Source organism: Elgaria multicarinata, chromosome 3 (assembly GCF_023053635.1).
Source record: "Elgaria multicarinata webbii isolate HBS135686 ecotype San Diego chromosome 3, rElgMul1.1.pri, whole genome shotgun sequence".
NCBI lineage: Eukaryota > Metazoa > Chordata > Lepidosauria > Squamata > Anguidae > Elgaria > Elgaria multicarinata.
This window is the reverse complement of record NC_086173.1, coordinates 85,646,051-85,670,624: the sequence shown is the minus strand read 5'-3', so window position 1 is coordinate 85,670,624 and position 24,574 is coordinate 85,646,051. Positions and strand designations below refer to the sequence as shown.

At 40.4% G+C, this 24,574-nt stretch overlaps 1 protein-coding gene across 3 annotated transcripts in view; it reads right to left on the bottom strand.

Moving 5' to 3' along the window:
* SPOCK1 (SPARC (osteonectin), cwcv and kazal like domains proteoglycan 1) overlaps positions 1–24,574 on the bottom strand; it is a 512,554-nt gene that overhangs the window by 69,381 nt on the left and 418,599 nt on the right. For all 3 annotated transcript variants that reach the window (XM_063120773.1, XM_063120774.1, XM_063120775.1), the window contains exon 6: positions 18,047–18,161. In XM_063120773.1, the coding sequence (XP_062976843.1) occupies positions 18,047–18,161 (115 nt within the window). The remainder of the gene's footprint in view (positions 1–18,046; positions 18,162–24,574) is intronic.

Below are 24,574 nucleotides of genomic sequence, written 5' to 3'. Positions count from 1 at the left end.
GCTTTATAAACAAAGTCGTATTTGTTGCGTATGTTATTGCTGTCTACTTTGGGCTTCTTTTGGAAGGAAAACATAGTACAGATTTTGAAAGGAAAAGAAATATTTTGCTACATCTGGGACCAAAGAGGAATATTTAGGGGGCTCCATTAGGATTGTTTTTTATTCAAAGCATTATGGGTTTTTGTGTTATGGTATTTGTTACAAACATTCTTTTTACATGGAAATGTTGGGTGGGGTTAAGAGTAATGTAAAATGTAGTGTGTAAGACGTGCGTGGTCATTATAAAGTGATAAACTTAGAACCTTGAACATCCATTGAAAAACAAATTAAACAGGTTACACTTTTACCTCTCAGTTCAGTTAGAAAAATGTATCTTGGGCTTTATTTCTGTACACACTTACCTAGGAGTGAGACACATCAAACTCGATAGGACTACATCTGAGTAGACATGAATACAACTGCTCTATTAACTGTATGCTATACACCAGAATCGAGCAAATCTTGCACCCTCCAGATGGCTTAGATTGCTAGTCCCATCATCCCCAGCCAGCATAGCCACTGCCCATGCTAGCTGGAGCATGATGGGAGTAGCAGTCCAACATTCAGAGAATGCCAGATTGGGTGAGGCTGCTATTGGGCCAGGCTCTATATCAGTGTTCCATAGGGCAGGCACCATGGCTTTGTATAAAAGCTATCAAATGTCTGCAAGCCCTCCCTTCCAGTGAATGCTTCCTAGCATTTAAAAATTAAGCTTTAAATAGACAAGGTTGCTTTTCAGGGGAGAAATGTAACAGCCACCCCTCACCCCCACCCCAGTGGAAGACTTGATAAATATGTTCCTTTGGGGGTTTAGCACCAGAGAATCTCACTGAACAAAGACTCTGAACTAAGGAGGTTTTTTTGAAGGACATGAAGGATTGTTTTAAATCTCTACAATAATATTCCACGAAGGCAAAAGCTCCATGCATAATCCATGCAACATTATAGACACAGCTTTTGGATTCCATATTGTGTTCCATCTTTGTGCTCATTTTCTGTAGCTAGAAGAACTGTCTCACACATATAATAGCTTTGTCCTCAAACCCTTCTATCAGGGAAAAAAGACACCAAAGAAAAGAAAAGAAATTTACTAGAAAATTATGAAGATACTGCCTGGCAAGGCACATCTAATCATTGCCTGCATTTAAACTCTTAAAATATTTCTTTTCCTGAGCCATATTTCAGAGCCGGAGGCTGCTGAGTTGATGCACAGAATAATCCGAGGCCTGGGGAATATTTACATTAACTGCAGTACTGTTTCAGTTAAGTTAAAATATCAAAACTGAACTAAGCAGCTCACTGGGATGGCGGTGTCTGTTCTGTGGGCTGCCAGCAAGTGAAAAAGAGAAGGTTTTTCTGATCCCAGTTGTAAGTGTTCCCCATAATAGAATATACATATGCTGCCACAGGCTGATCCTAGCTTGAGAACTCCCGGCTGTCCAGCTGCTTCTGAGCCCTACTGCCAAGGGCCCCTCCCAGAACACCAGCTCAAGAAATATTAAACAGTAAGGAACTTTGGATTTACTTCCCCAAAGGTCACAGAACTTAACGAAACCTTGTGAGTGACCCTGAGAACACAAGGATGGATTAACAGCTGTGCATTCTTAGCACACTGAGAAGATTTTATGACAGCTTCCCCTAGACATGCCCTTTAAAAACAAGGAAACCAAATTTCCATGTATATTATTGAATTTATTTGGGGGAAGAAAAAGGGAAGTCAAAAGCCTCACACAAAGTCTTGTAATTAAAAAATAAAGTCAATCTAACTTAGAGAGCAATCATGCCAGCTGCCTTTCCACTGGCAGATAGGGGAATCCATCTGAGGAAGCCTCCGGCCTCCCCAGCCTCCTTCCCTCCCCCTTCATGGTGCCTCAGCCAAATGGGTGAAAATGGGGCAACATTCGCCTCTGCACTGCTCCCACTTAACATAGGATTCCTGTCAGCCTTTTACTTCAGAGGATTGTGCCTTAAGGAGCTATCCCAGGGACCATAGGATGGTGTGGATCTCCCTCCCTGAGGCTGTAGACACAGCTATAATCTCAAGTTGTACGTTTCCAAGCCTGATTCAAGGTGGTGGTTTTAACCTATAAAGCCTTACACAGCTTGGGACCACAATACCTGATGGAATGCCTTTCCCAACATGATTCTGCCTGAACACTACATTCAACATCTAAGGTTCTCCTCCAGGTGCCTACTCTGAGGGCAGCTTGAAGGATGGCAACAAGAGAGAGGGCCTTCTCTGTGGTGCCCCCCCCCAAACTGTGGAACAATCTCCCTGATGAGGCCCTCCTGACGCCAGCATTGTTATCTTTTCAGCACCAGGTCAAGACTTTTCTCTTCTCCCAGGCATTTCGCAATATGTGATGAGCCTGGGTCTGTTTTTTTAGGCTCATAGTTTTTTTAAAGTTGTTATAGTGGTTTTAAATGTATGTGTATATTGTTGGGTTTTTTTTTTTTTAAAAAAATTGTATATTGTTTTTAAGTGTCTTAATCTTATGTAAACCGCTCAGAGAGCTTCAGCTATGGGGCAATAGAAAAATGAAATAAATAATAATAAGAAGGGAAATCTGAGCACTGTTTTCCCCAGCCCTTGTAGCCACCATGGAGAGCCCTGTGGTAGCTTCTCTTTCAAGGTGGCAACAGCAGTGTCAGAAGAGTCAGGAAAGGAAGGGAAGGTCATGGAAATGCTGCATTGTGCATGTTGTTTAACAGATGTAACACTAAAAGGTGGTTCTTGAGGGAGTTGTTTTAATAGTCGTATCAGAATATGAAGCAGGAAGAGCTTTTCTCAAAATGTGTTGGCCAACCTTCATACAATAAATCACTATATTCAAGCACTAGCCTGAGTTTTGCCTCACCCTTCATGCTTCTGGGATTATTATTTTTGTGGGGAGTGTGTGTGTGCTACCACCTGTTCTCTCCTATCTTCTTAGGCAGTCTATTTACAAAGTAGCACACACAGGAGTCAGTGGTAAATAATTATAAATGTAATAAATCAGCTTGGACTAATGATGACACAACGTGGATGAACATAAAGAGTCAAGTCAGTGCTTGGATGGGCGATTGCCTGGGAATCTATTATAATCCACCTTGAGCTCCATGACAGAAAAATGGTGGGACATAAATATACTAAATAAATAATATTAAATACATTTGTTAGCTCTGAAATCCAAACACTTTGAGCTTCGTGGAATTTAGTCGCTGTCCTGGAAAACAGGTGAATCTGCCTCGTGATATGGTTGGCCCTGACTGTAACTGAATTGTGCATTAATTATCTGAAATAAACATGCCTCCAGAGCTATTGAGAATTCTAAAGGTTTATATGGACACCTACTAAGTTTTATTTTTCCTGGAATCATTTCATTTCACTTGTTTTTATTTGCTGTGAAACTGTAGTGTGATATTATAATTGTATTTATATTCCTCCCACATGCCAGCTGCCATTAAGAAGTGGTTTCTTAATAATTATGTGTATTCTTACAAAACCATAAAAGGCATCTTGGTTACAAGAAAGAGTCCACTTATAATCCTATTTTTATTATGTCTTCAAGAGGTTTCAGGATCAAGAGTGTTGCTTAAGTGAATTATAATCTAAATGGCATACACAATTAATTTAAAACATGGTAGGTCAAATCCTGAAGGCCTAACACAGGTGTTAAGAAAGTAGTTTCCTGAAGGAATAAAGGATAAGAATTTTGCTGCTTTAAGATTAAAATCTTCCAGTGTTGAGACTAGTTAGCATCAAAAGACTTCATTATGTGGGACTGTTACAGTAACTCACTGATAAACCCACTAGTTCTAAGGTATACCAAAATTGTTCTCTCTAACTTTGTGATTTGAAGCAGTTGAGATGCAAACAGATGCTGGCCCAATAAAAGGTTTATATGCACCGATAATTATTTTTCAAGGTACAAAACTTAAGGGTTTTTTTCTCTATCGTATCATGATGTTTTATTTTGTTTTGTTTAAGCCTGTCCTCGCAGAGTATTCTGTTTTTGTTTCTACTATCATATTGGTTTGATTACAATGATTTGAATGAAAGCCCTGAACTATTTTTTTTGAAGGATTCAGTCACTGCTTTGAAGCAATTTTACAGCTAATATTTATATAATATTTATATAGTTGCTTTCCTTATTCATAAAATTCAGCATTTGGGTATTTGGAAATATGCACTATTTTACAGTGTTATGTTTTTCTTCAGAATGAAGTGCAGGACATTGGATCATATAGAGAATTTTAACAAACAATGGCTTGGCTTAGACACTTATTCCTGGCTTCGTAAACCATTCCAGGCACCTTGGCCAAAAACTGCAGTCTTTCACTCTCCCCCGCTTCCTCCCTTTACACCCCAGGGAGGAGTATTAACCCAGAATTCCCCATTACATCCAAACCAGGGAACCGTGGCTTAATGCTGGTTAACTAAACAGTAAAATAAACATGGATTACAGTCAATATTGCCTCCCTGACAAGTGTATGTCTATAAAAACACTTTTAAATGAACATGACATATTTTTTCGCTCACATTTTAAAATGGTAAACTTGAAACATTTTGGTTGTACACCAATCTTTTGAGATATGAAAGACCACTTTACAAAGGAAAACCCTTCTGAGTGTACACTCAACACACAGGCAGCTGGAGCCAATCACAGTTCCCTGTCTGGTGTACCTGTAGGATAGCAGCACATATTTTTCACATTCCAAACATCTTAGTGGTACACCTAAAAAAATGCAATGTGTGAAGTGACACGAATTTCAGGTTCTCTTCAAGGTTCAGAATTTGCAGCTCTTACTTGTAATGTATGAAGTAAAACAGGATGCTGTGTGGTATCTGAAGTGAATGTGCAGCTGAAAGCCATGTGCAGTAGTAGCCACTGGGATGATCTGTCTAAAGTTTGGCATAATTAGTGTTTCTGAATTTATAGTAAAAAAAAGGATGAGAGATTAAAATGCAAAATAGTTCCTGAACAGTGCATTTCTCCCTTCTATCTGATGTTCATGTAAAAGACAGTTCTATCCATATCCAGCAAAATAGCTCCTTTGAAGGGCTGTTGAAAGTAAACAAAACTATTTTAATTTATTCTCTTTGGTAAAATATTTATATCCCCTGTGGGGAAAAAGGCATTAAAAAGAGCAGGATCAATTCCAGGTTTATGCTTCAAACCCAGTAAAGCTTATTAGGCAGCAAGTGTTCCAGAATAAAACACCTACAATGGCATATACTTAGAGAAAGAGAGTATTTGGAGTATTTGTTTTCAAATGAACAGTATATCTGCCAACAATTTTGGTGTAACATGAGGAGCTGTGTCAGGCACAGAGAAAGTTACAACTGCATGAAGAACAGGGAAAAGGCATTAATAATATGCTGGAATTAGGAACTAATTTTTATAAAATCCACCCTATTCAAACTCTAAGATTTTCTGGGCCCTTGAGCTTTATTCTTAGCTGTCTGAATAGTCAGTAAAGATTATGTTGAAATATGAGCCAAAAGGAAATTTGAAAAGGCAGTTCTGGTATAACTGTTAACTCAATGTTCTTATTTTGTTTTTTCCAGGCTGCCTTGTTATAATTAGTGTTCCTTTCCTGGGTCTCTCAAAGTTAAAACTCCGAATCATGGTAGAGGATGCATTTTGTTCCTAGGATACATACATAGAAATGACTGTGCATGAACACTAGAGTATAAGCATCACATTGTCGGCTCTCTCACATCTGGAACTGGAGTAGTTGGTGTCGAAGAGTTCAAAACATATTATAGGACAATTATGATCTCCTAGTATATCTTTCTTTTACTGAACAAACAGCCTGAGCTTTGAAATCGATGCAGGATAAGATATTGCAAAGTAAGTAAAGTGCAATGTACAGCAAGCAGAATTGTGTCTATCAGCAATATGTGTGTGTTGGGATCAGAGGTGGGGGAGAGTCAGTCTGTTATCCTTAAACTAAGAATGGGGAGGGGGGTTATTATAAGTACACCATAACGTTTCAGTTTTCATCTGTGAAATGTTTTGGGTCCCCAAGTGCCAGAAAAGAGGAGTCAGCAGCTGTAATAGAACGGCCATTAGTTAGTACCTCAGTAAACAAGGAAGGGCTGAGTGGGAGAGAGATTGGAGAGGGACACTGAAAGGAAGAACGGCCATATAATTGAAGATCTAAAGAGAATTTTAGGATATATTTAAAATCTCATAAACTCATGAAAGAAGGTTGGTGAGAACCTTCTGTTAAGGTGTTTTGCTGCATCTTAATCTGGAGGAGAGTTGGGTGCCACAACCCCCCCATTAATTTATTTGAGCCTTATCTCCGAAGTGTGCACACAAAGTGCTTTAAACAGTGGCCCTGCTATTGCATTGCTTTGGCATTTGGGCTGTTCAGAAATTGATTGTCCACTTACAGAAGATAATTTGGCACTTGTCAGAATCGGACCATTAAAAGGCAGGAGTGAAGACAAAAACGTTTTTATAATTCTTAACGTAATAATAATATTGAAAGGTGAAATGATCAAATAACTGAGCCTGACTTGACAGATTACCTGAAGGGCTCTCTTCCTGCTTTCGACAATTTAAAAATCATGAAGCTGTTGCTCTAGGGGCTGTCAAAGTTTTCCTAGCAGAAGTCCTAAAGGTTTATGTTATTCTGCAGTATTCTGGTACATGACATTTCGATTTCATGTCTGGGAAATTCTTTCTTCCTTGCTTCAGAAACAGTGAACAGCCATTTACTGTATTCTGGATGGATGCAAAGTAAATAATGCTGATTAAAGAAATTCCATTGAAATCGAAAGGAAGGGAGTTAACCATTATTGATCAGCTCATTAAATGTAGCTGACTTACAAATCCATGGGAAAAAGACAGATAGTTGGGCATGAACAATAGGAGTCGCTCCACTGTGGTTGGGATGTGCACTTCACAGTGCATAACACTTAGCAAGTAGAACTGTCAACATAAATTGTCTCTACATTATTCTACACTGGCTTTTGGTATAAGAAGTCAGCATGACATATATTGGTATGGTCCTAGAAGGCGTAGAGTCCATTTTACTCATACTCCTAATCAGTGGTGCTGTGAATCCTGGGCTCACAGTGTTGAAGTAGAAAGACTTTTCGATTAGCAGGGATGATGATGCCATCTGCCCCCGTCATCCAGGGCTTTCTTGTTCCTGTGAGCTTAGTTGCAATCCTCACAGCAGCTGGGAGGGGAATGGATTTTTCCAGCACCAATAACCTAGGCCAGATCTACACCAAGCAGGATATGACACTTTGAAAATCGTTTGAAAACTGTATCTGGAGTTTGTCCTGGGCCCCAACAGTTGTCACTACTGTTATAAACCATTTTAAAACAGTACTGTAGATCCTGCCCTTGTTTGCACATCACACTAAGCTGTGTACATTTCACAATGTGTGTCAGCCAACATTTTGAAATGCAAGCTGTGGCCGGCTGGCACTGTGGCTTGTCGTGTCATGCAAACTTGGGTGGTGTGGATTATGTGAGGGTTATACAACCCTTGGATAATCCTAGAACAATCCATTGTTAGACCCTCACATAACCCACACTGCCTTGAACTTGCATGACACAATATGCCCTACATGGCTTGGGACTGCAATACCTGATGGAACGCCTGTCCCGACATGAACCTACCCATACACTGCGCTCAACATCTAAGGTCCTCCTCCGAGTGCCTACTCCGAGGGAAGCTTGGAGGATGGCAACAAGGGAGAGGGCCTTTTTGGTGGTGGCCCCCCAATGATCTCCCCGATGAGGCTTGCCTGGTGCCAACACTGTTATCTTTCAGGTGCCAGGTCAAGACTTTTCCCTTCTCCCAGGCATTCAACAGCATTTAACAACTCTAAGTTTGTTTTCTAACGGACCCCAGAACTGTTGTTTTTAAATGGATACTGTTGTTTTTATGTTTCTGATGGTTTTTAAATTTTGTATACTTTTTTTTTAATGTTTACTGTTTTTAACTTTTGTAAACCGCCCAGAGAGCTTCAGCTATGAGGCAGTATATAAATGTAATAAATAAATAAATAAATAAATAAATATCCACAGCAAACAAAAGTTCAAGTCTATGAAAAGCCTCACAATACTTTTCATAGCAAGTTCTTAGCAATCCAAAGTTCCACTTAGGAGGAGCATGTGCAAAGCACTCCCAGAGTCTCAGATGATGATAGATCCAAACAGGGATATTTTCTGGGAATGCAGAGCAGATGTTCCTAGCAAAGGCTCCTCATTTTTGCATCAGCTTAAAAAGGGAGGCGTAGGCCTCATCCAGACCACTTGACAGACAGGGGCTTTGGCCTTTCAACAATACCCCTGTCCAAACATAGCGGCACTGCTCAGTCCACCAAGATGATGCTTCAGTTTGGATGACACTTCTGCCAACCCCCACCCTTTCTCTATCAATTTCTCACAGACAGCTTTTTGCTAAGGCTGAGGCAAGCAGGTGGCTTGCAGGGAATAGAGGCACTCCCACTACTTTGCTCTGAGAACACTGACAGAGATCAATTCAAATTTTTGTGAACCGCCCAGAGAGCTTCGGCTATTGGGTGGTATAAAAATGTAATAAATAAATAAATAAAAATAAATTAAATCTGAGCTAAAAGGTACAAACCCCCACAGCCATGCCTTCTATCCCTGACACTCAGGGATAGTGTGACCATATTTTGAAAACCAAAAAGTAGGACAATATGGCTGGCCTCCAAGGGGGTGTGCCCACCAACATGTTCGGCACCAGGGGGCGTGTCCAGCACCCAAGGGGGTGTGCCAACCTGAACATAGCCTTGGTCACATATCTGATTTTACAGCACACAATTAAGACAAACCTGTTCTACATAACATCTTAATGTTAAAATCACTGAAATAAAGAACAAGTGAGACGTTAAATGCATCTGAAATTAACTTCACTAACTCCTACTTTTGTAGCTTTTGCTGTACTTTGAAGCTTTTGCTATACTCTATGTGATACATTCTCCCTTTTTCTCAAAAATAAATAAATAAATAAATAAATGTAATAAAATATGCCTTTAAATACATTTTTGAGAGAAAATTCCACTTCCAGATGACTTCATGAAATAGATACTATTTATATTCCTTACTATTTATACTGCTTTGTTGTTCTTGAACATGGAAGCCAATGAAAGTTGTAATCGTCTGAAGAATGTTCTGTTTTGGCAGAATAAAAATGTTACGCTGCCTTAAAATATTACAGACTAACACAAATATGCTAATTGCCTATAAAATCTGATAATTTTAGAGCAGTGACTCCTCTCCATAAAAGGGATGTTGTTTTCTGCAGTGTTTACATATCAGCTGAAGTGGGAAAAGATGAACTAAGCTGGAGCTGAACATATCTCAACACTCTCATTAGTCCCCATTTGGGATTTAAGCTCCACTGGTAATATTACTTTCATCTGGTGTGTGTTTATGAGTAACTGTGCAGAATTTGTTTCTTGAATTGAGATAAATGAAGCTATATTAGTAATGTGTGTATCTTGTTCAAAGCAGCTGCAATGAATTTACATGGGATGGGCATGGATTATGGTAGTAGGCACATTAATTTATAGGATTCATAGCATGTGTTACACAGAGAGGTAATCTGTGCCCCCTTTTGTTAGCTGCCTAGCTTGGGGTAAGAAACCTGTGGCCCTCCAGCTGTTGCTGTACTCCAACTTCCATCTACCCCCGCCAGCATGGGCAGTGTTCAGGGATGATAGGATCTGAAACATCTGGAGGCCCACAGATCCGCTATCCCTGGTTTAAATCCTTAATCCTCACTCCATACAGAGGTAGAGTCTCAGATGAAAAAGTCCCAACACCACCCCTCCAATTTTGCCTCTGCTTTCACAAGCAGCAAGACTGGAGGAGGGATTTTCAGGGATGTGCAAAATTGGAGGTCCGAGGTGAAACCTACCAGTGGCAGTAGAAATCCTCCCAGGGGTTGCTAGCTCATGTGGCCACCTTTCTTTTCTTTCACTCAGAAACCACCTAAAACAATACTACTTTATGGATGACAACAACAATTTCTACTCCTGCTGCTCCTACTATGTTGGCATAAAGATTTCTATAGTGGCATGATTGCATGTATTGGTAGAGCTGAAAACCAAATGAAATACCAATAGAAACTGATATTTTGGAATTAGAGCCTAATGTTACCTAGAAACGCTTAAAAGGGGAAACTCAGAAAGACACAGGGAGTAACATTGTCTGTAATTCTGAAGACAGAGGTTGCAGAAGGGCGTAAAAACAGATTGCTGACTACAATGATTGCCATTTAAAAGTTCAGCACTTGCCAAGAAATACTCCTTTGGGATTGCCAGATGTCCCTTCTTTAAGGGTCATTCTTTAATTTACAGTATTGCCCCTTATTGTATTAGACAATAACTCTGTGGAAATAAATGAAATGTTCCTTCAGAGATTTCTCTTTGAAAGTCTAGCCTAGCGCTTCACACAAAAGTTGCTACAATAGATGCTTCTGAAATATCTTTTGGGTAATACACAGTCCCTTGCCCATCCAATATAAGTTTCTGAGGACATTCTCCTGGGTTCTGATAAACCAAAGCAAATGAACACTTGAAACTACAACTGTAGCTTATTATTTGACAGCACTTTAGTGCTTATTTTCTGGACTAACAAGACAAACATCTACTAATGTGAACTGAAGTTATTCTTTGGTAATAGCAATTACACAGCCATTCATCCAGAAGGCAGGAAACATTGACATAAAGGTTGATAGTAATTCCTCATCCCTTCTCTCCAATAGCTCATGCATAAACATGTTGAAACTCTATCTAGGTGGGAATCTACACTGGTGTTATTTTAACGTTTTGAATGGGTTACTGTGACGCACAGCGTCACGTGACCCTGGGTCTCCAACGTTGTAAATGAGTGGTACTTACAGGTTCTATTTCTTAGTTCCAGCGTGGCTACAGATTCATGTGCCTCGTCCTACCGGTAATTCTCCTCTCCCTTTCTCAGAGCTGCTGGGTTTGCTCCGCCCACTTCCTGTTCTCCTTCCTTCCCCCCCCCCCCCGTTTGCTATCTTATCTGTTACAGCAGATAAATCACACCAGCGTTATACTGTGCAATCACTGACAATTGCATGCAAAGGACTCAGAAGTTTTCCACCTTAGAATCTGCTTTTATTGTGAAGTACTCCCATGCATCCTGCCTTAAAATTTGAATCAAATTGGGTCATCGGTTGATTTTTAATGGTTTTTTAAAAACATTTCCCCCCTCTTTGCAAAGGAGCTGAGGAGGGCTCAAAGGATCGCTGTAGCTCCGTGCAGGAAAATTAACAAGGGTCTCTTGGTCCCAGTCCCAAACTCATGACCAGCGGGGCTTAAATGCGGCTGCTGCGAAAACTTTTCAATTTGGTCTCTCATCCAAACCCTGACCAGACCCAACCCTGCTTAGCTTCAGCAAAGTGGCTGGCTCCTATGCACTCAGGCTATTCCCTGGGACCTGTATTAAGATGTTTTGGGAGGAGGTTTGTGTGTGTGCTTACGACTATTGCCCTGCACTGCTGGCTAGGAATGAGGCAGGCAGTGGGCAGAGCAAACCCAGCAACTCTGCTACGCTCAGAGGGAGGGAGAACAACGAAAGGATTTAACAATGTGCCCTGCAGTATCGTTACAGCTAAACGTAAGTAACGCTAGTGTGCCCCGTGATACAGAGAACCGATACAGAGAACCACGTTAGAAAGGGACACTAGCAACATTATAAGACTAGTGTAGATCCGGCCCTGGACATAACTCTAAGTGTATGCTAAAGGGTAAGAGCCCAAGGGTCACAAACATTGTATGTCAGGGTAAAAGGTGAGCCCTGGATCTAGACAACACAGAAGGCCACTGAATTAGAGCAATAAAGAAACTTTGGGTCACCTCCATAATACTTAGGGCATGTCTACACCACGCCTTATCCCAAGGATCGCCCCAGGATCACCCAGGGGTGATCATTCACATGAAGCACAGGGGATCCCAGGGGTAGGGAGGGATGATCCTTCCATTTCCCTGGGATAACCTGGACGGTTTTTAGCCCGATTTTTCCCACACCGCGGTAGGTGTGGGCGGCCGTCCCGGCTCCTCATGAATAAATGCGAGGAGCTGGGAACTGGGCATGGTGCTCTTTAGGCGCTCCGTGCCCATCGGGGGTGGGGTGGGATGGGTGGGATCATTTTTCCTTTTTAAAAAACCTAAATTTATTGTTGGAGTGCTTGTGCGCTCATCTTCAATAATAAAAAAAATGACGGGTGTGACATCCTCCTTCCTCCCAGGATGTCACGCACCACGTGTGGACAAAGGGGAGGATCTTGTGATCAGCATATTGTGAGATCCTCCCCAGTGTAGACATGCCCTTAGTAGCATATATGCGATCACAAAACCCAATTTTGTGATCGCTAGCATTTTAATTATGCAGTGTGTCAACTCTCTTATTTGTGTCACTTGTGGTGCCAATATGCGAGTTCATAGGGAAGCGGTGTGGATCTGTAATAGATCCTCCTTGCGGCATGGACATGAAGTAGATGTTGTCGAGCCCTATTCAATAACCAGAGTCTCTTGTTTTAGATTGCAGTATTTATTCCCTTGCTGAAATATTTCCCCTATTGAATTTGTTTTAGAAAGCAGGGGCATGTCTGGAAGGGTAGGAAACTTCAGTGCTGATTACAAACAAACCTTTATCTTTCAGTAGCTTAGTTGGAAATTATCACCCAAAACAGACAGCAAGGCCTGGTAGTGTTGTAAATAATAAAGCACAGACTGCTGTAAATAATGAAGTGCAGACAACGTTTTGATAAACTTCAAAGTTTATGTACCACAAGCAAACAGACAGTGAGTATTAAACATTTGCTTTCACTTAAAAAAATGTTATTAGTAATCCAATTTCAATACAAGGGTTTTACTTCTCAAAGGACTGAGCAAAATTCAATTTTAAAACACATACACCAGAGAATATTGTCTCCTTAAAGATTTTACTGCAGAATGCCAGACAATAAAAAGAGTATTAATCATAACAGTGACAAAATCCTTCTATAATTTTCCTTCTTACCATCTTGCCAATTAAATAATAATAATAATAATAATAATGCAGATCCCTTTGTGCCATTGGGTGCTACTGTAATAAAGAATTACACAATTAAAGTAATTGTTAGAAGGCTTTTCCTTCTCTGGACTTGGGGCACCATCCACCAAAGTGCTGAAGTGCTGCTGAGCCACTTCAGTGGGGCTTGTGAATAAGTGCTACAAAAACCCGGTGAAAGGTTTCCAGTAGCAGAATTTTTTATAGACTGAGCCCCAATTCACTGAACAGTTGCATGGACCTCTGCAACTAAATCAGGGTTAGGGCTGATGGGAGTTGTATTGATTGATTGATTGCATTTTTATACCAGCCAATAGCCGAAGATCTCTGGGCGGTTCAGAAAAATTAAAACCATTCAAAGTATTAAACAAATAGTATAAAAACATGATATAAAATACAATATAAAAGCACAACCAGGATAAAACCAGCAGCAGTTCAGAAATACAAATTTAAAATACAAATTTAAAACAGCAAAGTTAAAATTGAATTTATAGACTGTTAAAATGCTAAGAGAATAAAAAGGTCTTCACCTGGCATCTGAAAAGATATAGTGTAGGTGCCAGGCGAACCTCCTTAGGGAGCTCATTCCACAGCCGGGGTGCCACAGCAGAGAAGGCCTTCCTCCTGGTAGCCACCTGCCTCACTTCCTTTGGCAGGGGCTCGTGGAGAAGGACCCTTTAGGGTCCAGGCAGGTACATATGGGAGGAGGCGTTCCTTCAGGTAGCCTTGCCCCAAGCCGTTTAGGGTTTTAAATGTTAATACCAGCACTTTGAAGGGCCACAAGTTGCCCACCTCTGCTCCAGACCAATTCCACTTGCAATGCCATGCAAATCTCTGTGCAATGCAAAACTCTTGTGAAGTACAGTTGCTCAAGGACACTGGATTGGATATGCTGCTGGTACAATACCACCACCAGCGATTGTGCCTGGCCTAAATAAAAATGCCATATCCAGCTGGCATCTCGGCCAGTGACACATACCTCCCAACAAAGTGAAAGACGATTGTGGAGGGAGCCGCAGCTAAGGCAACAATTACTTGCCTATGCGGCACTTTGGAGTGGGGGCCCAACTAACCTGCACCCTCTTCTCAGAATGGCCCTCCAGAAAAACTCTTGACCAGATAGGTGCCTGTGTGCACAGTGCTAGATGCAGTTCCACGGCATGAGCTTACATGAAGAAGGTCTATGACTCTATAGCCACTTTTTCTTTCAAGAAACAACAACAATCAAGCCCCTTTCACACGTACGCAGAGCAGTGTGGAAGCGGCTTCCCTATAGTGGGATCTCTTACCACTGGGGAAATAATGAGAGGGATCAATGACAAGACAATACTTTTACTAGGTAGGAACGATGTACGTGATGTGCCTGCTTAATTCACACACATTTTTTCAGGGGTATCATCTGAGAGTCCCATCATAGGAATCACTTCCCATATTTCTTCTCTCTCCCTTTCTCTCTCTCTCTCTCTCTCTCTCTCTCTCTTTCTCTCTGCCTTCATGTCTGCTTCATTCACTAATGGATGTTGTTGTTTTTAAAGGTCTGGCATATAATCTAGCAGCAACCGGAAAATTTAACGTTTCTTTACATGTTTAATTTAGAATAATATTTACATTCAGCTGAGTGAACGTGTGCGGCGTAGTGCAAAAGACTTGTCATTAAATGTTCAAATGTATTACAGGGAAACACGGGAGTGTTTCCCTGTGTTAATAGGTGATCAGTGAAAAGAGCATTCCACCATGTTAAGGCCGTAATTGGGGGTGGGTCATTCTGACGTTCATAAAATGGAAAATGTTTCACCAATCTTTCTGAAACGGAGACCTGCCAGAAAGAAATGCTGGTTTTACATACCCTGCGAGTTTCAAGAAGTTTGGTGAAATATTGAGGGCAGGATGGCAGTTCGAAGTACTTTTTTGTACTTTTTTGCACTGACTTGCAATGATGGGAGTTGTAGTCCAACACCTTTGGAGGGCACCAGGTTGGGGAAGGGCTGCTCTAAACAAAAAACAAAACAAAAACAAAACAAAACAAAAAAACAAAAAAAAGAGAAGTAGGTGGCCCTAAGTTGTTCGTCATCAGTTTTCCACAACCCTACAGTCACTTCCGCATATCCTATTCTCCATCTTGTCCTCATGGTTTATATCTGCTTTGGGAGAATGAGAATTTCATTGGCACTTTCTGCCTCCTTAGGGAGGATGTGGTGTTAAAGGCTTGTGAGCCTTAACTCCCAATTTCCCTGCATTTTGGAGTTTAGTTGAAAACTGTTGCGCCTTTAACATTGTTTTGTAAACTGTAGTTTTTTTGTTTATTGAATACATATTTAGCTCAGTTGTACAAAACCGATTAAGAGAGCTTATGCAACAGTTTGGCAAGGCGCATTTTCATTTTGCTCTAGCTCTGATGTTATTACTCTATTCCATGCCAGATGTTTTGCTTTTCAACTTCCATCAGCCCCAGCCAGCATGGCCAATGGTTAGAAATGCTGGAGGTTACAGTCCAAAATATCTGGAGGGGAAGACTACTCTGTTCAGTATTTTCTCACTAACATCCATCTACTGCAGCACTGCTTTTAACACAGCCTCCTTTATTTCTTCCTAGCAATATGGTCATGTCTGAATAGATTTCACAAATTCAGCTCCTCATAAGTGATGGAAATGCGGCATCATCTGTCAGCAAAATTCAGTTATAGGAAAACAGGATCTGATACACTCACTGAGAAAAGAAATTAATCTCTGAGAGGCTTTCTGTTTATACTAGCTCAGCACAAACATGACACTGCTAGTAACTGCATAATAGTTCTGCAGGAAGGGCACCAAACCCCTGGTCGTACAGGGTTAGGTTCAGAAGATATCACATTCCTGGGCTAGCAGGGGTTCTATGTGAGCAGCTGCTCATGAGTAGAACTTCCTATTGAGACTGCCATGGTCAACACAGCAAGTTAGGGATGGTGCTAGCACAGGGGTGCAATCCCCCCTGCTAAGGCTACACATGAATGCCTGACACATGAGTAACAGAGCTAGGGAGAAATGGAGCAGGGATTGGTATCAAAGGCAATGTTAGAAAAACAAGAATGATACAATAATCAGCAACAGGGCTGATCAAGGCTTTTGGATCCCAGTAGTTCTAACCAGAGAAAGATAACTTGAAGAAGGAGCAGAATGAATTGCTGTTTCCAGTACCCAGTTCCTACTGCCTTGAAAGAAGGCAGTCAGTTGCCTTCCCTAGGCAGTACAGAGCAGATCTATTTGGACATTTCCATCTTAAGGGGAAAGGGGTGAGAAGACCAGTCACAAGTTGAGGCTGCCCACCTTGAATGCCAGAAGAAGGGGGAAAAACTTGGTGCCTTCCTCAGATAGTCAGGATGAGCAACACCCACACAAGTACCAGATCGGTTGCACACATACACTCATTTTGGGGTAAAAGAGATTCAACCCCAAAGCAATTATTGTCTCAAGCTGCCAAGAAATGGAATTTCAGAAACACTTTGCTCTGCACAACAGAATTGACTAATCAGGGATTCAACCAAAACAAAAGATTGCCCTGCTGAATGCGTACATCCTGTCAAATTGGATTTATCAATGTGAGGGTTATTAGAATTTATTCTGTTGTATGAATGAAATTGTGAGCTTAAAATGTCACCAGAGATTTATTAATATGATACCATTTCTGATAAGGGCATGTTAAAGGGCATAGAGGGAGCAGATTATGAGAGGCAATGTGAGTGTGTCTGTGTGTATTTATAAGAGAAAATAAATATAAACGTGGCAATTTATCAGTGACTGTTCTTTCAAAACCATCCCTGCCACATCAGGCTTTATGAAGCACATGTATTATATTAGATGACCATACCACCTAGAATGCTTTAACAAAATTTTATAAAATGGGACAGGGAAAAAGATGCATTCTGTAAGAGGAGCAACCAAATTAAATGCCAATTTTTAGAACCACAACAATAGACTAATGTCCCTGTCATTTGGACTGTTAAAAAATGGGCCAGTGATTCAGTAAAGCAGTGTTTCTCATTTTTTTAAGCATAGCCTCACTTTAAAATATATGGTACTTTCTAGGATCATCAACACATGGAAGATCTAAAGACCTGCACACAGCTCTGAGGCTTTCAATGACATTCCTTTGCTTTGCAGACCCACCAGAAGCTGCTCTGCAATGTGGGAGAAGCTGTTGCTGAATGTTTCATTGGACTGTCACCATTTCCTTGTGATGGAGGAAGCCACATGTGAAGGTTTAGGATAGCAGCAGCTATAAGCTGGAAAGACTCATATGACCCCTGGCTAGGCACTCAACTGATTGCCCTGCCAAGGAAACTTTTGCTGAAGATTAGCCTGTGATTTAATCACTGCTTGAAGGCAACTTGTGGCCCTCCAGTTGCTGTTGAACTGCAACTCCCAGAATGCCTCACCATTGGCTAGGCTAGCTAGGGCTCAGGGGCAGTTGCAGTCCAACAACAATTGAAGCTCGACATGTTCCCCCTCTAGAACAAAAGTTCTGAAATGTTTCACTAGAGGATCCTAGAAATACAAAGTTGTATTTCTTCTCTCTATGGCCCAATTCCTGGCTCCTACACCGATCACGATGTTACACACATTGCTCGTACTGCACTACCCTTCACGTGAACGCAGATTAACAGCAATGTTCCAGAGACTCATTCTATATTTGAGTATTATCAATCTGGGATTCCAAAATGCTTGTTTAGAGACCTTTTAACCTCCTTCACAGATCCTGACAAAAGAGCTCCATGTAAAAGAACGTTTGCAATTCAATTGCCATCACATAGCTTGCAATACTGTGGTCATTTACATGGAAGTAAGCCTCAGTGAACTCCGTGGGTCTCACTTTCAAGTTACCATACATAAAATTGGAATGAATGTCCACAAAGATAACAAAAGTAATTAAAAAGACGTTTGATATTTAATTTAACAGATTAACTCACCATTTTTTTCTGTCTTGTGTTTTGGACTTTCTTGTCCTGGAAGGCATGGGCAAGGCCCTTCACAGCGCGCTGCAATTTTTTTGCCAGATGTACAGGCATGAAACTCCAACTTGCACTGTAATTGCAACAAAACAAGACGATAAAGCAGGGAGGGGGGGGGTCTAGAAATTACACATCACCACTAGAGTGGGACCTGGTTCCCTAATGTGTTTGAAACCACTTCTGTTTATTCCTCAAGAACACCTATATATCTGGCCCGCTTACCGATTCTACACATTGGGTCAAGGAAGAGATATCATGCTAGTTCATTGGATTACTTTTCATAGAACCTGTCTGCCACTGTTCTAGCTTTGAGTGTTCATGCTTAGGATAGAAGACTGATTCTGTTGGTGTACTGAACACACCTCCATGCTTGAAATCATGGAGCTGGTCTTGTATTGGTGGTGGCAATGCTAATCTGTCCATACTGCCTGTGCTTCTGCTTTTATTTTCCAATTTAGAACAATTCTTTTACACACACACACACACACACACACATACACAAACACACTTCTGTATTTTCTTGTATATTCAAACCATTGGTTCTAGAGACCTTAACATTCATGCTGAAGCTGCCTTATCTAGAGAAACTCAGGACTTCATGGCTGTTAGCAATCCTAAGATGCCATCAGCCTGACACATATTGGATCTGATGTTCCCAGCTGTGGAAGGAAAAGAAGATTTCTAAATTTACTCTTTTGTCATAGACTGATCACTTCCTCTGCAGGGCTAGAGGAGTGATTAAGGGTGAAATCCTATGCATGTAGAGACAGAAAAAGTCCTACAACTCCCACCATCCCTCCAGCCAGCCATGCTAAGATGGTCCACCTCTGGAGCTAATGGATTTGGATGGATTCCTGATGCTATTGGAGGAGTTGGTAGTTAGCTAGACTGACACCCTGTTGAAGTCCTGTTAACTCAGTGGAATATGGAGATGGCCTAAGGGGTAGACAACATCACTCCTAAAAGCCTCTGACACTGAATAGAATCCAGTTGGATTTTTGGTATACTGGAAAGCCGGGGGTAAAAAAGCAGCTAGGATGATGGCTAGAATACAAGTAGTGGAAGACTTGGGCTGAGTCTAACAGAACCCAAAACATACTTTAGAGCCTACTCTGTAGCAGCAAAAAAGCAATGGTTTCCCACTACTGACATCATCAAAGTTTAATGTAATAGCGATTATCGACTTATTTGGAGGATCATCCAAACTGAGCCTTACTGTACAATTTAACACAAAGATACTCAGAAGTAAGTCCCACTGAAATTAGACTTATTCCTAGGTAAGTGTGTATTGTTTTACTATGTACAGCACCATGAACACTGATGCTGCTATATAAATAATAATAATAATAATAATAATAATAATAATAATAATAATGGATTACAAACACACAATCCTATGCATGTTTACTCAGAAGAACATCCTACTGTATTTAATGGGGTTTATTTCCAGGACTGTGGGAATAACAACACATAGGATTGTGTTGCTAATTATTGTCCTGAATGTTAAAAACTAATGAAGGCAAATGCTAATCCGAGAAGATGATAACATGCAAGTGTGGTGCTTCCGCTGAAATGAGTAACGGACCATTTATTTATTTATTGAAATTTTATCCTGCTTTTCCACTAAAAAAAGTGCTCAAGGCATCGAACAATAATCCGGATAAAAACATGATTAAAGCATCATCAATCACATCAATTAGAACACATCCATTAAAAACACATCAGTTTAAAAACTAGTTGAGCAAACAAAAACAGCTTACCAGACAAAAGCCTGCCTAAATAAAAATCTTTTTGCCTGCCAGTAGAAGGACAGCAGAGATGGAGCTCACCTTGCCTCCCTTGGCAAAGAGTTCCAGAGCCTGGGACTAGCCACTGAGATTGTCCTCTCACGTTCCTCTGAAAAGTGCCTGCAATGGTGGTGGGGCCATGGTGGTTAAGCATTTTGAGCTAAACGTTATGGCTTAGCATGTTGTGTGAACCATTCCTAGCCGTGGTGGCTACATAACCATGGTTGAAACACAACCACTAGTCATTTGATGCAAAAGGGTAAGCAGCCTAACCTTGGCTTAGTGTGTTGTTTGAACAGGCCCAGAAAGACCTCTCCCAAGGATCTTAAAACCCAAGCAGGCTCGTAACAGATAATGTGGTCTTTCAAATAGCCATAAAAATAAGCAGCACCAGGCATAATACTTAACAATAATCTAGCCTCAATATTACTAGAACACTGATTAGCACTGAGCTGAACTATGATAATTCTGAGGCAAATGGAGGGAAATATTGGGTATGAAAAACTGCTCTCCCAAATCCCAACTATAACGATACTTCAAATAGCTAAAATACTACAATGGTCCTCCCTTACTGCCAGTGGCATTTAGGGGAATGCTGGGAGGTGTAGGACTTTTTTTTGTCTAAAGATGCACAAGATTCCCACCTTAATTATTTGAATTTACATGTTTGCTGTAACAAAATGCACATGAGTATAGGAGCTATCCTTTAGAGCCATTTTTACATATGCAAGAGTTTAGATCAGATTATCATTTGCCTTCTGTTTTGTGATGCATTCAGAGCACTTGAAATCTCCATACATAATGACATAGATTAACATTTTTAAATGGAAAGGTAGGGTATAAAAATGTTTATACACATTTAGTAATAATAAAACATGTGTATTAGAAGACTGATTCCAATAATAATAATAATAATAATAATAATAATAATAATAATAATAATAATAATAATAATTTATTTATTTGTTACCTGCCTCTCCCTCTGGAACATTCTAAACATGTTTCTCCTGAAGCATGTCTTATTGATTTAAATTGGGTATATCTGCATGAGGCATGCTTATGACTGCAGTCCAAGAATCACAGGTATGTGTGATGAACCAATCAGGAAATAGTGAAGCACTACATATTCTACGACATCTTTCCTTTCTATTCTACCACAACAAAAAAGCAGAGTGAACGGAATAGGATGTTGTTACAAGATAAATGCCTCCTACTTTGAAAATGCCGTAAATGGCTTGGTTTGGGTTTTGTGTAGTTGTTGCTAAGAGGGCTCAGCCTTCCCAGCCTTTAATCTAGCAGCAGGAGACCATTATCCTCTGACAACATTCTATCCCAATGACATTATCTCCTGGGCTCTTTCTGCACTTCAGAGGACTCTGATGGTTGCATGCTCCCGATGCTATTCTGTCCTTCAGATTTAGAAAACACACAAGCACAGTTACTTATCTGCTTGCGGCTTTGTTCAGGAGCCACCTTTTGATATTTTGTTTTCCTACATGCTTCTGGCAAGCAGAACCACACACATAACTGCACTGGGCATCATAGGGTGCCTGGAGTCCACTCCCAAGAGGAGGGGTATTTGAAGGCATACAGGAGTCAAAGACAAAATACATTCTCACCAAAGGGAAGGATCAACACAGAAAAGGTAAGGATATACAGTACATGGATGCATTGGTATATATTCTAATGGTAAGGAAATAAACACAAGGAGCTAATCTATAATGTTATTTCAGGAGGCAAAATAAACACACACAAAAGTAGAAGAGTAGAATGGAGCACGGTTTTCAGTTTTGCTATTCTGCAATATATATCCCATTCCATTCTCTTATAAATTTTTATTTATAAATTTATACCTGGCTTTCCTCCTCTATACTGATTTACAATTTAAAATTACTAGTAAGCATAAAATACACTCAAAAAGCTTTTATTAGCTTCATTTTAAATTCATTAGCTATTCATTATTCATTAGCTTCCTGAGAATGTTTTCCTGATTTCCCCTCCACTGCTGGAATTTACAGAATATTTATTAAGTGCCCATGAAAACAAACAAAAGAAGAAACATGGCCAGTTACCTTAGGCTAATAATCTTTAAATTATTTGAACCCTGGAGTTACTTTGACAAACACAGTGGATCACTGTTAAATAATTTTGCATTGTATGTTGGTGAGAATCATGCCTTCTCTTTCTACTTAAAAACAGAATGCTTGCAGTCTCTTTCATATTCAGAAATTGGCTCAGAAAGGGTATCTTCCAGATATGCTGCAAGTCTCTGATTAAAATGAAGGAACTTTGAGATCAAAACATGTATTAATTGTTATAGAGTACCATAAAGTTTAAGCTGTTCTTCTTCTTACATAGGGTAATAATTGCATGTCCTTGAGGTACCCCATTAATTTTTAACATTTCTCAAGCTAGCGATGCGTATGTGTGCACAACACCCAGGTCCAAACCATACTTGAACTGTTCATTATTAATGGAGATCAAGCTGGACTGGTAAAAAGAACTTTCAAATGGAAGTTTCGGCCTGTATTCTGGAGAAAGAGTGAAGGAAAACATTTCAATACCGCCACCCCATTGTAAGACACGCATGTCATTTAGGAAATAAAAGCATGTCTCTTTCCTTTTATGTGTGTGCTACATCTGGTGGTCTACAATCTGGACTCCTTAGTAGTGTATTTCTTCCAGGACTACATTACGGCTAATGTCTCAATCCCATAAGGAGGACCTTCACTTTATTCCCCTGATTATTGCCTGCCACAGATACCTGGAGATTGGGGTAGTTTGAGAGAATTATTTGCCCTGTGCTATTTTCAGTGGCTGATGTCCTCTGTTTCCATGGCTCTCTCCCCCAATGCATGGTTTACATCTTATGAAGAAAATGGGCAGGGATATTACTTTTCAACCCTTTCTTGATAGGGTGTCCATGAATCACCAGAGGAAATGCACCATTAGAAAAGAGGGCAAAAAAAGGACAGATTTGCATGAAATTTGCATATGCTGATATTTTTATGCAGTTACAAATTTAGAAATAATATATATATATATATATATATATATATATATATATATATATATATATATATTTAATGGAAATACAGTACATCTCACCATAGTGCAGAAGATTGTGTCCAACTGACCTTTGCACCTGCCTGTTCAGTCTGCTGTCCAGATGCTAACTGTTTATGGGCAATGGTTCTTATGGCTTATTATCGTTACACCAGAATTAAACAGGAGAGCTTTCAGATATCTTCAAAGAAAGGATGGTCATCTGTAAAAGAGGACACAAGGCCACCCTAGTACCATCTTTCCTCCATATATCTCAAGAGGTGTGGACAGTAACAGCAATAGTAAGAGAACGGCCTTGTTACTTTCTGTTTTTTGTGTAAAGAAGCCACTGTGAGAGAAACTAGCTACTTGTCTGGAGTTTCATAAAGCTGTTATGCTTCTCCTATAGTACCGCTTACTGGATAAAGGCAACACTTATGCTCGTTGTGCATTAAGCTAGCTACATTTGTTTATAGTAATCCCCAAAGACCAGATAAGTGTCCCTGAACAATTTTACTGCAAATGGAAATCAGCTCTGCTATCTGCTGTATTTGCTGCTAAATGTACATTGGTACAATAAAATATATGAAGTGTGTGTGTGTGTGTGTGAAAGAGAGAGAGAGAGAAAGAGAGGACAGGGAAGGATGTTTGAACCAATCCCTGAGAATTTCACCACTTGTTTATACAGCTGAGTGAGCTCGGCAAGTTATTAGAGAGGATATTTTGGGTAAAGTGATCCCTTGAGAATTCCTCACCTTACTTGTGAGATGATTTCCTTTTTTAAAAAAAACCTACGGCAATGTGTGTTTTGCATAAATATTCCTATTGCAAAGCAAACGTAAATCATGTCATAACCATTTATTCCCTACTACTTTATATTTCTCTCATTTGTAGGCCCCAGTCTTCTGTCAAAATCTTCAGGCAAGAAGTGAGTAGGCGCTTCCTTTTAACGTAAATACAGGTCAGCCTTATCCTAGGCAGATTCTTTAAAGGGCAGAATCCAATGGAGCATTTAAGACCCCGCTGATTCTTTTCCATCCTGCTGACTACCTTCCACAAGTGGTGGGTCCCACTAATTCTGTTGTGTAAGTGGAACCTACTTGAGGAAGCCCCAAAACTACTGGAAACAGTCATCTCTGGAAGTTTGTAAACCGCCCAGAGAGCTTCGGCTATTAGGCGGTATAGAAATGCAATAAATAAATAAATAAATAAACAAACAAACAGACAGGTGGGCAGAGCTCCCTCATTCATCTCATCTCCTTCCAGAAACGAGATGGCAGCCACAAAATGCTCATTTTTGGAAGGAGGCAGGTTGGTGGAGCTCCCTTATGCAAGTTTCGCTGACCTGTCTGTTTCCAGAAATGAGTGTTTTCGGTCCTTTCAACTTGCTCTGGAAATGCTAAATTACCATCACACAAGTGATGGGGGCCACTTGCACAACAGAATTGGCAGAGCAGAAAAGAATTGGCAGAGAAGCACCCTGTTGAATTCTGCCCTCAGGGTCAAAATTGAATTTTATATCTTCCATTGACTTCATTTTTGTTTCTTGGGGTTGGCCTTTCTATTGTTCCACACGAACCAGGGGTGTAGACTTCTCAATTTGGAGGGGGGGCATGGGGCTAAACTTAGAAAAGGGGGTTGGGCTTATTTGTTT